At 45.7% G+C, this 16,234-nt stretch overlaps 1 protein-coding gene across 1 annotated transcript; it reads right to left on the bottom strand.

The window, feature by feature from the left end:
* Positions 1-2,966: 2,966 nt before the first annotated feature.
* Positions 2,967-5,440, bottom strand: LOC123333116. The gene has a single exon (XM_044940663.2). It carries the CDS (start codon positions 5,212-5,214, stop codon positions 4,270-4,272), a length of 945 nt encoding a protein of 314 aa, XP_044796598.2. The 5' UTR covers positions 5,215-5,440; the 3' UTR covers positions 2,967-4,269.
* Positions 5,441-16,234: the final 10,794 nt, after the last annotated feature.

Consider the following 16,234-nt stretch of genomic DNA (forward strand, 5'->3'; position numbering starts at 1 on the left):
GTTGCATCAAGTGTGTCAAGTACCCTTTCGAATTTCAAGAGGGAACGTGGGATTTCTCCCGAGACGCTGCAGTGGAAAAGGGCCTCAACTCTCGATGACAGTGGAACCTCGTGGTTTTTCTCAAGTTGGGGCGGGATTCTCGAGTTACATCAGGGAACTCAGGGAGCCTCTTGTGGTGCCCCAGGGAAGTCCAATCTCAAGTCGAGTTGTGAGGGGGAGCTGGGGATTGCTCTCGAGTCACTGCAGGACAAATAGACCTCATCTAGGCTTGTGTCCAAAAACTCCATGTTCCTCTCCAATGGCGACAGGGATCTCAGGGTTGCATTCAAGATTCACCCATGGACTCACACCTCGTCTCAAGTTGAAGCAAAGAACTCCGCTCTCCTTTCGAGTTGTGACGAGTATCTCTTGGTGCCCATTGAGTGGCCTAAAGGGAGTCAAGCCTCCTTTGGAGTTTTGAGAAGGGACTCACGATTGCTCTCTAGGCCCTGCAGGAAAAGAAGGGCCTCATCTCTCGATGACGGGGGAATCTCGTGGTTTTTCTCTAGCTGTGACACGACGTGTGGGGTTTCTCTCGATTTATGACGGGGAACCCAGAGAGCCTCTAGTGTGGCCCCAGTGAAGTCCAGTCTCCATTCGAGTTGGGAGCGGGAACGTGGCATTGCTCTAGAGTCTTGGCACGGGAATCTGGCCTCAAGACACGTTGAAGAGGGAATCTCAAGGTCTTTCTCGAGTTAAGACAGGAAACCATGGGTTCCCTAGACTTCTGACAGTGATCTCATGTAGCTTCTGATGGTGCCAAGGGAAGTCAGGAATACTGTGGAGTTGGGAGGGGCCTCTTGGGACTCCACTGGGGTCGGCACAATGGAAGAGGGCCTCATCTCTTGTTGATATGGGAACCTCACGATTCGTCTTCTGTTCTGACGTGTTTCTTGGGGTGTGTTTGCTGTTTCAAACAGGGAGTCAGATCTCGACTTGTGTGGAGGCATGGAACTCTGCTTTCCTCTCTAGTTGTCAAAGGGGTTTCAAGCCTCCAGGAGAGTTGAGTTTGGGACCTAAGCCTCTTTTCGAGTTATCAACCGGGGCTGTTCTGAGTTAATTCTCGGCTACATTTGAATTGGTGCAAGGGAGTCAGGCCTGATCTCATGTGGATGGGGAAATACATGGCTTTCGATTTGTGACAAGGCCCCCGGGTTCCCCTCCACTTTCAAGTAGATATCAGCTTCCTCTCGAGGTGCGACAGGGACGTCAGCATTCCTTTCCACCCAAAGCAGGGCAATCGACCCCCATCTCCACTTCAGGAGGGGAAAACAGGGCTCTTCTTGACTTGTGGTAGGAAACTCAGCATTCCTCTCGATTGGGGACGGGTATCTGGGGAAATTTCTGGAGTTTCCTAAAGCGTGTCAAGTACCCTTTTGAGTTCCAAGAGGGAACGCGGGCTTTCTTTGGAAACGCTGCAGCCTAAAAAGGCCTCCTCAAGCATGCAGAGGAGAATTCCGTGGGTTGTTTGGAGTTGTTGCAGGAAGCTTAGTGTTCCTCTCGAGTTGCGTGTCAACCTGGGGGACCCGCTCATGTCTCCTCAGGGAAGTTAGATCTCCTTTGGCGTTGCGAGGGCCACCTCGGGATTCCTCGTGCATTGCTTCAGGGATGAATAGAGCCTCATCTCGAGTTGAGATGGGAACCTCAGTGTTCCTCTCCATTGCATTTCTGACATCGACCTCGAGGTCTTTGAGGAGTTGGAACAGGGTAGTCAGGCCTCATCTTGTGTTGAGGCACGGAACTCCGCTTGCCTCTCAAGTTGTTCATGGGGTGTCAGGCCACTTGTCAAGTTGTATTTGGAACCTGCGGCTTTTTCCAGAGGATGCAACTGGGCTGTCAGTGCCCTTTCGTGTTCTGACTTCATCCTTGGGGTTACATTCGAAGAGGTGCCCGGGCATCAGGACTTACCTTGAGTGGACGGGGAAATCGGTGTCATTTGGAATGTGGCAAGACCCACGAGGTGTCCTCTCGAGTTTCAATGTGAGACCGGCCTCCTCCTGAGATGTGACGGGAAGGTCAGGATCGCTTTCTAGACAAAGCAGGGGAATCGACCCTCATGTTGAGATCAGGAGGAGAGAAAGGGATCAGATTAAGTTGTTCCGGGAAACTCGGTGTTCCTCTCGAGTGAGACTGGTATATTGGGGAACTTTTGGAGTTACATCAAGGGTGTCAATTACTGTTTCAAATTTCAACAGGAAACGTGGGATTTGTCTCGAGATGCTGCAGCGGGAAAGGGCCTCATCTCGTGATGATGGGGGAACCTCGTGGTTTTTCTGGAGTTGCAGCAGGATTCTCGAGTTACAACGGGGAATTCAGGGAGCCTCTCGTGTTGTCCCAGGGAAGTCCAATCTCCATTCAAGTTGCGAGGGGGAGCTGGGGATTGCTGTGGAGTCACTGCAAGGCAAATAGACCTCATCTAGGCTTGTGTCCAGAAACTCTGTGTTCCTCTCCAGTGGTGACAGGGATCTCAGGGTTGCATTCAAGGTTCAACCGGGGAGTCAGGCCTTGTCTCGATTTGAAGCAAAGAACTCCACTCTCCTCTCGAGTTGTGATGGGCATTTGCCAGGGTCCAGCCCCGGCAGATCCAGGGAATTCAAAGGCGAAATGGCTTCAGCGTTCAGGATACGACAGAATTACAGATATAAAGATTGGTTAAATAAGGATAGCTCAGTGAGAAAATTCAGTGGAGGAAAGATGCTGAATATCTGGATTTACGTGGAAAGCTAATAAAATTCCAAAATAAGGAATTCACATCACCTACATAGGCCGCAGGCATCCTCCCGTTCTCCCAAAGGAGAGGAGACACTAAGGCCTCCCCAGTCCGATCTTAGAAGCCCAGGCAAAATTAGTAGGCTTGAGGAGCCTCCATGCTCCAGATGGAAATTCAGCCAGAAGGTGAGAGAAAGAACGACATGGGGAGACCAAGCTTTGGTAAACAAGGCCCACACTTTATTTTCCAAAGTAGTTTTTATACCTTAAGTTGTGCTTAGAGTATAATGGGGGAAAGGGTAAAGTTAGCAGTAAGCCAGGCTTTCTCCCTACAAACTTATCATAATCAAAAGTTTTGGTGAATTACATCATCTTCTGGCCAAGAGGCCTGTTAACATTTTAAGATCCTTTCTTCAGAAAACTTATTTTTCTCTAAAGTTGATTATTCTAAAGTCAGGCACCATGCTCCAAAAGCATTAGATAAAGTTGAATTCCTATAGGGCAAAGGTGTGGTGGGCTATAACAAGAAAATAATTAACTCAAGGGTCCAAGGTTACAAACATTAAGGCTACTACTTATATTCCTATACACCAACTCTGTTAATCAATACACTGCGAGGAACACAGTAGGTAAGGGATATGGAAACAGCAGCAAACATTTGCCCAACAAGTGAAAAACCCTTCACCAATACAATTTCTAATCAATCTTTTAACTGCTCAAAGGAACCTGTATTTAGACAGTTTAGAACATCGCATGCCTTTCACGGTTGGAAGGCTGTGAACAATCGCATGTGGCCGGAATAATCTTCAGAGGAGTTTGTAGGTTGAAACACTCTTATCACACCCAGGAGCTTTATCAACTGGAGCTGTAAGTTAACTCTTTTTCAGAGAGAGGTGGTGGGGGACAGCCCCCTGTAAAGTCAGAGGTGTAGGTGAGAGCACAAAGCAGTAAAGTAGGCAGACTCTGCTTTTGGGAGTATATGCTCGAGAATTTTCAGGGGGACTCCTGAGGCTCGATTCCGCCTTTGCTTATGCCAAGCCTCCTTCCTCATGACCTTTGCCATGGGCAGAGTTCCCTCACACTGGGTCCCGGAATCTCCCCCTTTTCTATTTCTTAAAACACCCAATGCAGCTCAGTCACGAGCTTCTGAATGTTCTGCCGAAGAATCCTGACAATACAAGGAAGAATGATTATGAGTAGCAAAAATAGAGCACCAACCTCAACATAACTAAAGATATTAGACAGAATGTTTTTTTTCCCTGAAATGAAGTTAGAGAAAGTGTGAAAAAAGTTATTAGCTGCTCCTGCGGTGGTAAAATCCAGTCGAGAGTGTTCCAAGGTCTGTATTTGATTATGAAGTTTCCCTAAGTCCAGGCCAATGTCAGAGCTGTTCCAAACACCTGAAATATGATTTTTAATTTTTTCCCATTCATAATCTGTCTCGTTTACATTTAAAGATGTCACACATATCCACCGGTAATCAGCGTGGCATGACAGAGCCATTTTCACCTTTAAAGCCTGTTACTCAGTCCCAATATGCATTATTGCCTCCTCCAAGGCATCTACCCTCATCTCCAACTTTCTATCTATAACTTGCTGTGTTGCTAGAGTTAGAGAAATATTTTTAGACATGATATCAACATATTGGGCAGTATGCACTTGTTGAGTCAATGATATTGCTGCCGCAGTAACAGAAGTAATTGCTGCTATTAAAGCTGTTATTCCTAAAATAAGTAAGCCCACAAATCGCCGTTGTCGCATTAAATCTTGTAGTTGTTGTAACACGGCGAGGCCGTAATTGTCATACCAGTGGCTAGTCACGGTCACAGGTATCATGAGATAGGGTGGGTGTTTTAACACCACAAAAGAGCAGACATTATATTTTGGGGTCAAACAAGATGAAAGCATACATTGTTCACAAGTTACTATATTAGGTCCACCTGAATAATTCATGCATACATTAAGTCTCTTGGAGTCATTATTAAAAAGAAAAACATAAGGGGAGGGTAGACAAGCTAAAACAGAAGAATTGCTATCTGGGAGGTATAAGGAAACAGGAGCAGTAGCAGCAAGGGCTCTCCAAATTTCAGGTTGCCAATAGGTCTGTTTCTTAGTTGTATAAGACAACATAGGAGGAACAAATTGATTATGATGCCATCTAGTGGCATGTATTGGCCAAGGAAGAGGAATCCTATCCCAATTCTCGAATCTGCCCTCAAATGTATCATCAGCCAATGGATCCTCACCTGGATTCAGGTTGCTCCAGTCCTGAATAGTATAATCTCCACCTCCTGGTATCCTATAATCAATCCTTGAATCATAAGTACAAGATGTCCAAGTCAGATACCCTGTACGACTGTCTATGGTGTTCCATATTTTGTCTGAAGGAGCAACCTTATAACAATTCGGATATTTTGGTGGAGATTTGAAATGCAGGGTTACATAGGGGTCAAGAATCCCGGGCATACGGGCCAATAATACCCAAGCTGACCGATGACGTAGAGACCAGGAATCTGTTATAATTACTTTTTTAGAGGCCCCAACACATCCTTCTTTGGTGGTGGTAATAAAGCTTCTAGGATCATTGGGGAAGTTAAAGCAAACAGGGAAATCGTCTGTTAATCCCCTGAAGGTATAATTGAAGTTAATAGGATATTTATCTCTATTGTAAGAAGTATAGGATCCTCCCAAAATCTGAGGTTGGTCTGTGTTGACCTGTATAGGCTCATTATTCCAATTAACAACTTGGAAAGTTGGAGGAACTGGGAGATATGTCCAATATTTGGTTGGAATAGGAGAGGCGCTTACCTGGCAGGAAAGCAAAGCAAGTATGGCAATAAACATTTTCTCAGGAGAAGCTGGAGATCCTTGTAAGGAAGCTATTCCCCGTGCCTGGTGGCAGAGTATTTTCATTTGTCCCCAAGTGGGTATGGGGGCGTGCTGAGTCACCCCAGTCAGGCGACCTGGCATCTTCCTGTGGGGCAGGGGATCTGGGAGAGTAATATCCTGTAGGTGAAGTTGAGACATCTGCTTGGTGGGCAGATCCGTTCCTTGCTCATCCGGGATCTCTGATGTCAGTTGTTCCGATGCTGGTGGCATTTCTCGTGCTGGCAGGGGGGAGTGAAGGTAGAGGAGGGCCCTTCCTTTTTCGGGGTCATGGCGGCCAGGGAATCCGATATCCGAGGGGCTGAGACATGGTGAATCAATATGTCTGGAACCCAAATTGGAGAATTTGTGTCCTGTGGAAAAATGCAAGCATATCCTCAACCGCTGGTTAACAATGGGTTGGGACCTTTCCATTGTCCGGAGAAGAGATCCTTCCATTTAACTAATGGTTTTGCATTCAATTGCTCTGGGCACCAGTGGCGAAGCATTGCAGTAGTTCCGGCTGAATCAGTATTTAAAATATTTATTATGAAAAGAACATGTTGCAAGATTTGATGGGGAGAACTATACTTAAACTCCTCTTCTTTTAGTTTTTGAATTTGGATTTTTAATGTTTGATGTGCTCTTTCCACAATGGCCTGTCCCTGGGGATTATAAGGGATGCCAGTATTAGGTTTAATTTGAAACTTTATACAAAATTCCTGAAAAGACTTAGAAGTGTAAGCAGGGGCATTATCAGTTTTCAGAGCTTTTGGCAAGCCCAAATATGAAAAACAAGTAAAGAGATGTATCACATCTTTAACTGCCTCTCCAGTATGAGCAGTTGCAATAATAACGTGAGAAAAAGTATCAACAGTTACATGAACAAAAGACAGTTTTCCAAATGAAGAGACATGAGTTACATCCATCTGCCAGAGTGCATTAGGTTTGAGACCGCAAGGATTAACTTCCATAGGTAGACTATTATAAACAGTGGGGCAGTGTAAGCAAGAATGCACAATCTCTTGAGCAGTCTCTCTGGGAATTTGGAATTGATATCTTAAGGCCGTAGCATTTTGGTGATGAAGTAAATAAGAGGCTCAGGCCTCCTAAATCACAGTAGCCACTGTATTTCTGGTTAGTTAGTCAGCCAAATCATTAAAGGCATTTAAAGGGCCAGGCAATCCAGAATGAGCACAAAAGTGTCCAGTGAAGAATATTTTATTTCTTTTCCAAATTTGTTGCTGTAATTTACTTAACAAATGAAATATGGTAGTCTTATTTTCAAGCAAAACCACAGTTTCAATGTGTGGAAACAGCCTGACTACATACTGAGAATCAGAATAAAGGTTAAATTCCTCATCTGCAATCATAGCAAAAGCCTGTATGACTGCTGTTATTTCAGCTCTTTGACCTGAAGTTTCCTGTGTTTCTAAAACTTTCTGATGATTTTTAGTAACTATGGAGGCTTTACTGTTTGCTGACCCATCAGTAAAGGCTATCTGAGCATTTGGAATAGGACACTGTTTGCACATGATGGGAAAAATAACTGGATGTTTAGACATACAATTCAGCAAAACATGCAAGGGTAAATGATGCAAAATTTGACCACAATAATTTCCAATGGCAATCTCCCAATCCTCATCAAACATTGGAAAAGCATCAAGTTGTTCTTTATTATATGGAATTACAATCTCTGATGGCTCTTTAATGAACAATTCAATGCTCCACTTTCTTCCTTTTAATATCAACGTAGCTATCAATCCTAGATAAGAAGCTACTACTTTTTTAGCTTGGGCGGGGAGATGAGCCCATTCTAGGGGGCCATTTTGCCATAAGACTCCCGTAGGTGCAGTTGGAGTAGCTAGGCAAAGGAACTGTCAGTTTTCTTGTAAATCAATTCTTTTTACATAGCTATCAGATAAGGCTGCTTCTACTTTGTCTAAAGCCTCCCGAGCCTCAGCAGTTAATTTTCTTTTGGAAGTTGGGTCAGGATCACCACGTAAAATATTAAAAAGAGGCTTTAATTCAGCAGTGGTTAATTTTAAATAGGGTCTAATCCAATTAATATCACCTAAAAGTTTTTGATAATCATTTAAAGTAACAAGGTGATCTTTTCTTAATTGTAATGGGGCATGAGTCACTGTTTCTGAATTAATAATCTGTCCTAAGTAAGTTATGGGCGGATTGACCTGAATTTTCTCTGGGGCAATTTTTAAGCCTCTGGCTGTCAATGCCTGGGTCAAATCTTGGAGGACAGTTTGTAAATGAGCTCTATCAGGATGAGCTATTAAAATGTCATCCATATAGTGAATCATATAGACTTGTTCATATTTAGCTCTAACATCTTCTAAAGCAGCATTAACAAATTTTTGACATAGGGTGGGGCTATTTTTCATTCCCTGAGGTAAAACCTTCCATAGAAACCATAAATAAGGCTGCTTAAGATTTTCTGATGGCAGACTAAAAGCAAATCGCTTTTTATCCTCAGTATTTAAGGGAATGGTGAAAAAGCAATCTTGTAAATCAATTATAATTACATTGTGTCCCTCTGGAATGGCTGCAGGGGAAGGGAGCCCAGGTTGTAGGGCCCTCATGTCCTCCATGGTGGCATTAATGGCTCTTAAATCCTGTAAAAGTCTCCATTTACCAGATTTTTTCTTAATGACAAAAATAGGAGTATTCCAAGGGCTATTGGAGGGCTCAATATCCCCCAATTCTAGTTGTTCAAAAATTAACGTTTTAGCTGCCAGTAATTTTTCTTTAGGCAGAGGCCATTGTTCTACCCACACCAGGTCCTGATATTTCCAGTAATGGGGTCGGCAGCAAAAACAATAGCCTCCATTAAAAATTTGGATACCCCAATCCAGTACATAGCTTTCGAGAAGTTGGGCAAATTGGCTCAATTATACCTGTCTGCTGTTTACCCAATCCTTTTGAAGGATCATAACCCATATGTAGCATTTGAGAGATCACTTTATCATCAGGGCTAAAAAGTAACACTCCCATTTGAGACAGCACATCCCTTCCCCACAGGGTAAAGGGGAGTGAAGGAACTACATATGGTTGGAATGTTCCACGGGTATCATCAAAGTACCAGTCTAAAATCTTTGCACTTTTAGCTACTGCAGGGGCTCTTCCTATGCCCACCAATTCATTTTCAGTAATATGGGTGGGCCAGGAGCTGGGCCAGTCTTTCCCAGAAATACAAGAAACATCTGCTCCTGTATCTAATAGTCCTACAATAGACTTGCCACTGACAAAAATAGTGCTCATAGGGTGTTTCTGAGAAATCTGTTACCCAAAAAACCATATCACTAGACCCAAATCCTTTGTCCTGACTTTCATTTTGAGTAGCTGTATGCCCAATTGCAGTATGGTAAGGCAAAAGTAAAAGTTGGGCAATTCTCTGTCCCTGATGTATTTGTGAAGTTTTAGTAGGGAGTGTAATCATTATCTGAATTTCTCCTGTATAATCTGAATCAATTACTCCAGGAATAATTGTAAGACCTTGCATAGCTAAGGAACTTCTGCCTAATATAATTCCCACCAAGCCTTTCGGTAATGGACCTTTAACTCTTGTAGGGATGTTTATAGCGGGGCTATCTGGTGTTAATATTGTTGAGGTCGTGGAACTGAGGTCCAGCCCTGCACTGCCTGGGGTTGTTCTGATCAATTCTGCGACAGGACGAAGGGAATGAATGGGTTCAGTGAGGCTGCCCCAATCGTTGTCAGGGCCTGGGGCTGGCCCCTCAATCCGTTTCTCGACTGCTGGTAGGGGCCCAAAAAGTTCCATTTCTATGGAATCTTGACCTACAGTCCCTTGCCCAATGATATCTTCTTTGACAGCAAGAGCAGAGAGACCTAGGGTTCACGGCTGGGGGAGCAGGATTTTGCAGAGCAGACACAGCCGGTGGGGCAGGTTTAGGCGGATAAGAACCAAGTGTTCTTTGAAGGCAAGCATAGAAAATGTGTCTCTCCTGGCCACAGGAAAAACAAGTTCTGGGCAAATAATTCCCACCTTGGCTACTGGGATCACCTTGTGGTGGCTTATTCTTGTTAGTAAAAAAGGATTGGACTGCCTGCTGATAAGAATTCCCTTTTATTGCTGTAGCTATAGCAACACCTTGCAGCATGGACGGTCCTACATCTGCACATTGCCTTATATAATGAATTAGGTCTCCAGATCTTCTTATAGGGCATAAAATAGCTTGGCAGGTAGATTTAGCATTTTCAAAAGCCAATTGTTTTGTCAATATTCCGGCTGCCTCAGAATCAGAGATTATTCTCTGGGCAGCCTCTGAAAGCCATTTGTTTAATATTAGATAGAGCAGAATTTGATTCTCTACCATCGGGCAATGAGTGCCAAGCAGTAAAACCACAATCAGCTACCAGTTTTAGAGCGTATTTATCTAGTTTCATCTACTCGTTAAGTGTGGGGTAATCATATTTTCCAGCTAGCATACCTTCAGTGATATAGTTTAAATGTCCCTGTTGATTATTATTGGCATGCCAGCGAGCAAGATCGTCATACTCAGCTTTCCAGAGTATAAAGTGTCCTCCAGACAGGCAGGCCTTAGCGACTGATTTCCAACCGTGGGGTGTCAGCCATTTGCCTGCTAAGGCTCGTACCAGCTGCATTGTGTATGGGGCTTTAGGCCCATACAAAGCACAAGCATCTTTAAGTCCTTTTACCAGCTTTAAAGGAACGGCTTCCCATCTGATAGTCCTTCCATTGTCAGTCGGCTCAAATATTATAGGAAAACAAGCCTTAAGTTGGGGATCAAATTTATCGTTAGGGGCAGAAAAAACCCTTCCTCATGGAGCCGATAGTGAAGCTCTTCCTCCTTGATAAGGGGGTGATATCAACGGCATAAGTCTCATATCCCTCGAAATGGATCCTATATTGCTTGGTCTAGGAGGTGATGGCAGAAGTATGGGTCCCACACACCCCGCTCTAGGAGGTGGTGGCAAAGGTATGGGTCCCATGTCTCTTGCTCTGTACTCTGGGGCTCGTTGGACTGTTTGGTGTTCAGATTTTATGGATGACTGAACTGGGGATGTCTCCTGTAAGCTCTTAGCGGCATATGGCCTAATAGGAGATATTCCTCTTAAGCTCCTTGGAGCAGATGGCCTGATGGGGGGAGTTTCTCTTAAGCTCCTTGGGGCATTTTCATTTAAAAGAGGCCAATCTTTGTCAGAGTGATATCGAGCTGCTATCTCGTCTAAATCTTCATCCTGAGGGGAAAGCTGACCTTGTTTCTCTTCCCTATCTTTAATTTGTTCCTGAGCAGTCATGGCGGCTAGCATTTTTCTTAGTTGCTGATAGTCAGGTGGGTTCTCCTCTTTCTCCTCCTCCTCAGGTTTAACTGCAGTTTTTTCCTCACTTTCCTCTTTAAAATGTACTTTTTCAGATTCTGGGACAGGGTCTAAATCATCTCTAATGATATTCCATAAGGAAAAAGCGTCATTAGGCACCTTTTCTGAGCCATGTTCGGCATGGTAAGTTTTCAGCTGTTTTCCTACTCTCTCCAAGGTGTCTAAGTTAACCATGCCCTCTTCTGGAAACCAGGGACAATGTTCTTGCACAAATGAAAAAAATGAATGAATAGTAGATTTTTTAACTTTAATTCCTGTCTTACTTAATAGCTGAAAAATTACTTCTATAAAGAGCTGCCTTTCATTTGATTCACTGTTACCCATGTCAGAAAGTTAAGTATAGTAAAAGATTTAGTTTTAGTCTTCAGAAATAGGGTTTTACTCAACCCTTTAACACTGTCAATACTTCCCACTCCTTCTCGCCCTGTCTATCCTACAGGGGGGTCTGTGGCACCCTGAGTGGGGTCCTAGCCGTCCCAAAAACTCAACACAAGGAGAAAAAGAGGGCTGATGATCCTAATTGCTCTGGGGGCGGGAGGGAACAACAGGGCTGATGACCCTAACTGCTCCGAGGGGGAACAATCAGGGATGATGACCCAGATTTTTCAGAGAGGGGAGCAATAGGGCTGATGACCCTAATTGCTCTGAGGGGGAACAACAGGGCTGATGACCCAAATTGTTCCAAGGGGGGAGCAATAGGGATGATGACCCTAATTGCTCCGAGGGGACCTACCTTTGAAAAGCCTGTCCAGGCGCCACTAGCCCGGGTCCAGCCCCGGTGGATCCAGGGAATTTGAAGGGGAGATGGCTTCAGTGATCCGGATATGATAGAATTAAAGATATAAAGAGTGGTTAAATAAGGATAACTCAGTGAGAAAATTCAGTGGGGAAAAGAGGCTGAATAACTTGGTTTATGTGGAAAGCTAATAAAATTCCAAAATAAGGAATTTATGTCAACTACGTAGGCTGCAGGCATCCTCCCGTTCTCCCGAAGGAGAGGAGATGCTAAAGCCTCCCAGGTCAGATCTTAAAAGCCCAGGAAAAATTAGTGGGCTTGATGAGCCTCCACGCCCCAGATGGAAATTCAGCCAGAAGGTGAGAGAAAGAATGACATGGGGAGACCAAGTTTTGGTGAACAAGGCCCGCACTTTATTTTCCAAAGTAGTTTTTATACCTTAACTTGTGCATAGAGTATAATGGGGGAAGTGGTGGAGTCTGCAGTAAACCAGGCTTTCTTCCTGCAAACTTATCATATGCAAAAGTTTAAGTGAATTACATAATCTTCTGGCCAAGAGGCCTGTTAACATTTTAAGATCCTTTCTTCAGAAAACTTATTTTTCTCTAAAGTTGATTATTCTAAAGTCAGGCGCCACCCTCCAAGAGCATTAGATAAAGTTGCATTCCTATAGGGCAAAGGTGTGGTGGGCTATAACAAGAAAAGAATTAACTCAAGGGTCCAAGGTTACAAACATTAAAGCTACTACTTACATTCCTATACACCAATTATATTAATCAATACACTGCCAGGGACACAGTAGGTAAGGGATATGGAAACTTAGCAGCAAACATTTGCCCAACAAGTGAAAAAACCCTTCACCAATACAATTTCTAATCAATCTTTAACTGCTCAAAGGAATCTGTATTTAGACAGTTTAGAACATCTCATGCCTCTCACGGTTCGGAGGCTGTGAACCATCACATGTGGCTGGAATAAACTTCAGAGGAGTTTGTAGGTTGAAACACTCTTATCACGCCCAGGAACTTTATCAACTGGAACTGTAAGTTAACTCTTTTTTCAGAGAGAGGTGGTGGGGGAGAGCCCCCATAAAGTCAGAGGTGTAGGTGAGAGCACAAAGCAGTAAAATAGGCAGACTCTGGTTTTGGGTGTATATGCTCGAGAATTTTCAGGGTGACTCCTGAGGCTCAATCCCGCCTTTGCACATTCCAAGCCTCCTTCCTCACGACCTTTGCCACGGGCAGAGTTCCTCACGCTGGCTCCTGGCAGGTATCTCTTGGAGCCCATTGAATGGCCTAATGGGAGTCAAGGCTCCTGTGGAGTTTTGAGAAGGGACTCGGGATTGCTATTTAAGACCTGCAGGAAAAGAAGGGCCTCATCTTACAAAGACGGGGAAATCTCGTGGTTTTCTCGAGCTGCGGCACGACGTGTGGGGTTTCTCTCAAGTTATGACTGGGAACTCATGGAGCCTCTCGTGTGGCCCCAGGGAAGTCCAGTCTCCATTCAAGTTGCGAGGGGGAACACGGCATTTCTCTCAAATCATGGCAGGGGAATCCGGCCTCAAGACGCGTTGAAGGGGAAATCTCGAGGTCTTTCTTAAGTTGCGGCAGGAAACCCTGGGTTCCCTCAACTTGTGATGGTGAACTCAGGGAGCTTTTTATGGTGTCTATTGGAAATCAGAAATATTTTGGAGTTGGGAGGGGCCTCTCCGGACTCCACTGGGGTCGGTGCAATGAAAGAAGGCCTCTTCTCGAGTTGAGGCAGGAACCTCAGGGTTCCTCTCCTGTTCTGACATTTGTCTCCGGGTGTTTATGCCATTTCAAACAGGGAGTCAGGTCTCGACTTGTGTGGAGGCATGGAAATCTGCTTTCCTCTCGAGTTGTCAAAGGGGTTTCAGGCCTCCAGGTGAGTTGAATTTGGGACCTGGGGCCCTTTTCGAATTAGCAACTGGGGTACCGGAACTCCCATCGTGTTGTGAGTTGATTCTCGGCTGACATTCAAATCGGGGCAAGGGAATCAGGCCTGATGTCGAGTGGAGGGGAAATAAGTGGCTTTCGAATTTTGACAAGACCCCAGGGTTCCCCTCCAGTGTCAAATAGATACGAGCCTCCTCTCGAGGTGCGACGGGGATGTTGGCATTTCTTCCAAGGTGAAGCAGGGCAATCGACCCTCATCTCGACTTCAGTATGGGAAAACGGGGCTCTTCTTGGCTTGTGGCAGGAAACTCAGCATTCCTCTCGAGTGGGGACGGGTATCTGGGGAAAATTCTGGAGTTTCATAAAGCGTGGCAAGTACCCTTTCGAGTTCCAAGAGGGAACGTGGGCTTTCTTTGGAAATGCTTCAACGTACAAGGGCCTCCTCAAGCGTGCAGGGGACAAGTGGTTTGCGTGGAGTTGTGGCGGGAAGCTTATGCTTCCTCTCAAGTTGTGTGTCGACCTGGGGGACCTGCTTGTGTCTCCTCATGGAAGTTAGATCTCCTTTGGCATTGCAGGGGCACCGCAGGATTCCTTGAACATCGCTGCAGGGATGAATAGGGCCTCATCTCGAATTGAGGCGGGAACCTCTGGGTTCCTCTCCATTTCTGACATCGACTTCAGGGTCTCTGCGGAGTTGGAACAGGAGAGTCAGGCCCCGCCTTATGTTGAGGTGAGGAACTCCGCTTGCCTCTCGAGTTGTTCATGGGGTGTCACGCCCCTTGTTGAGTTGTATTTGGAACCTGCGGCTTTTTCCGGAGGATGCAACTGGGGTGTCAGTGCTCCTTCGTGTTGTGACTTCATCCCAGGATGTCATTTGAAGAGTTGCCCTGGCATTAAGAATTACCTTGAATGGATGGGGAAATCAGTCTTTTGAAATGTGGCATGACCCACGAGGCTTCCTCTCAAGTGTCAATGTGAGACCTGCCTCCTCCTGAGGTGCGACGGGAAGGTCGGGATCCCATTCCAGACAAAGCAGGGGAATCGACCCTCATGTCGAGATCAGGAGGGGAGAAGGGGCTCAGATTAAGTTGTGCAGGGAAACTTGGTGTTCCTCTCGAGTGAGACCGGTATGTCAGGGAGCATTTTGAGTTGCGTCAAGGGTGTCAAGTACCATTTCAAATTTCAAGAGAGAACGTGGGATTTCCCTTGAGACACTGCAGCGGGAAACAGCCTTATCTCGCGATGATGAGGGAACCTTGTGGTTTTCCTCGAGTTGCGGCAGGATTCTCGAGTTATGATGGGGAATTCAGGGATCCTCCTGTGTTGCCCTAGAGAGGTGCAATCTCCATTCAAGTTGCAAGGGGCAGCTGGGGACTGCTCTCGAGTCACTGTAGGGCAAATAGACCTCATCTAGGCTTGTGTCCAGAAACTCCGTGTTCCTCTCCAGTGGCAACAGGGATCTCGGGGTTGCATTCAAGGTTCACCCGGGGAGACAGGCCTCATCTCGAGTGGAAGCAAAGAACTCCTCTCTCCTCTCGAGTTGCAACAGGTATCTCTTGGAGCCCACTGAGTGCCCTCATGGAGTCAAGCCTCCTATAAAGTTTTGAGAGGTGACTCAGGATTGCTTTCTAGGCCCTGCAGGAAAAGAAGGACCTCATCTCGCGATGACCGGGGAATCTCATGGTTTTTCTCTAGCTGTGGCGCGACATGTGGAATTTCCCTTAGTTATGACGGGGAACTCAGGAAACCTTTCGTATAGCCCCAGGGAAGCCCAGTCTCCATTCTAGTTGTGAGAGGGAGCGCGGCATTACTCTTGAGTTATGGCAGGGCAATGGGGCCTCAAGACGTGTTGAAGGGGGAATCTCGAGGTCTTTCTCAAGTTGCAGTAGGAAACCCTGGGTTCCCTCGACTTGTGATGGTGACTTTAGGGAGCTTCTCATGGTGCCTATGGGATATCAGGAATACTATGGAGTTGTGAGGGGCCTCTGGGGACTCCACTGGGATCTGTGCAATGGAAGAGGGCCTCATCTCAAGTTGAGGCAGGAACCTCGGGGTTCCTCTCCTGTTCTGACATGGGTCTCGGGGTGTGTATGCCCTTTCAGAGAGGGAGTCAGATCTCAACTTGTGTGAAGGCATGGAACTCTGCTTTCCTCTCGAGTTGTCAAAGGGATTCAGGCCTCCAGAAGAGGTGAATTTGGGACTGGGACTCTTTGCAGATTAGCAACCAGGACATCAGAACTCCCTTCGTGTTGTGAGTTGATTCTCGGCTAACATTCGAATCAGTGCAAGGGAATCAGGCCTGATGTCGAGTGGATGGTGAAATACATGGCTTTTGAATTATAACAAGACCCCCAGGTTCCCCTCCATTGTCAAGTAGATACCAGCCTCCTCTCGAGGTGCGACGGGGATGTCGGCATTCCTTTCCAGGCGAAGCAGGGCAAACAACCCTCATCTAGACTTGAGGAGGGGAAAACGGGGCTCTTCTTAACTTGTGGTTGGAAACTCAATATTCCTCTCTAGTTGGGACGGTATCTGCGGAAACTTCTGGAGCTTCATAAAGCTTGTCAAGTACCCTTTCGAGTTCCAAGAG

Source organism: Bubalus bubalis, chromosome 4 (genome assembly GCF_019923935.1).
Source record: "Bubalus bubalis isolate 160015118507 breed Murrah chromosome 4, NDDB_SH_1, whole genome shotgun sequence".
Classification (NCBI taxonomy): Eukaryota; Metazoa; Chordata; class Mammalia; order Artiodactyla; family Bovidae; genus Bubalus; species Bubalus bubalis.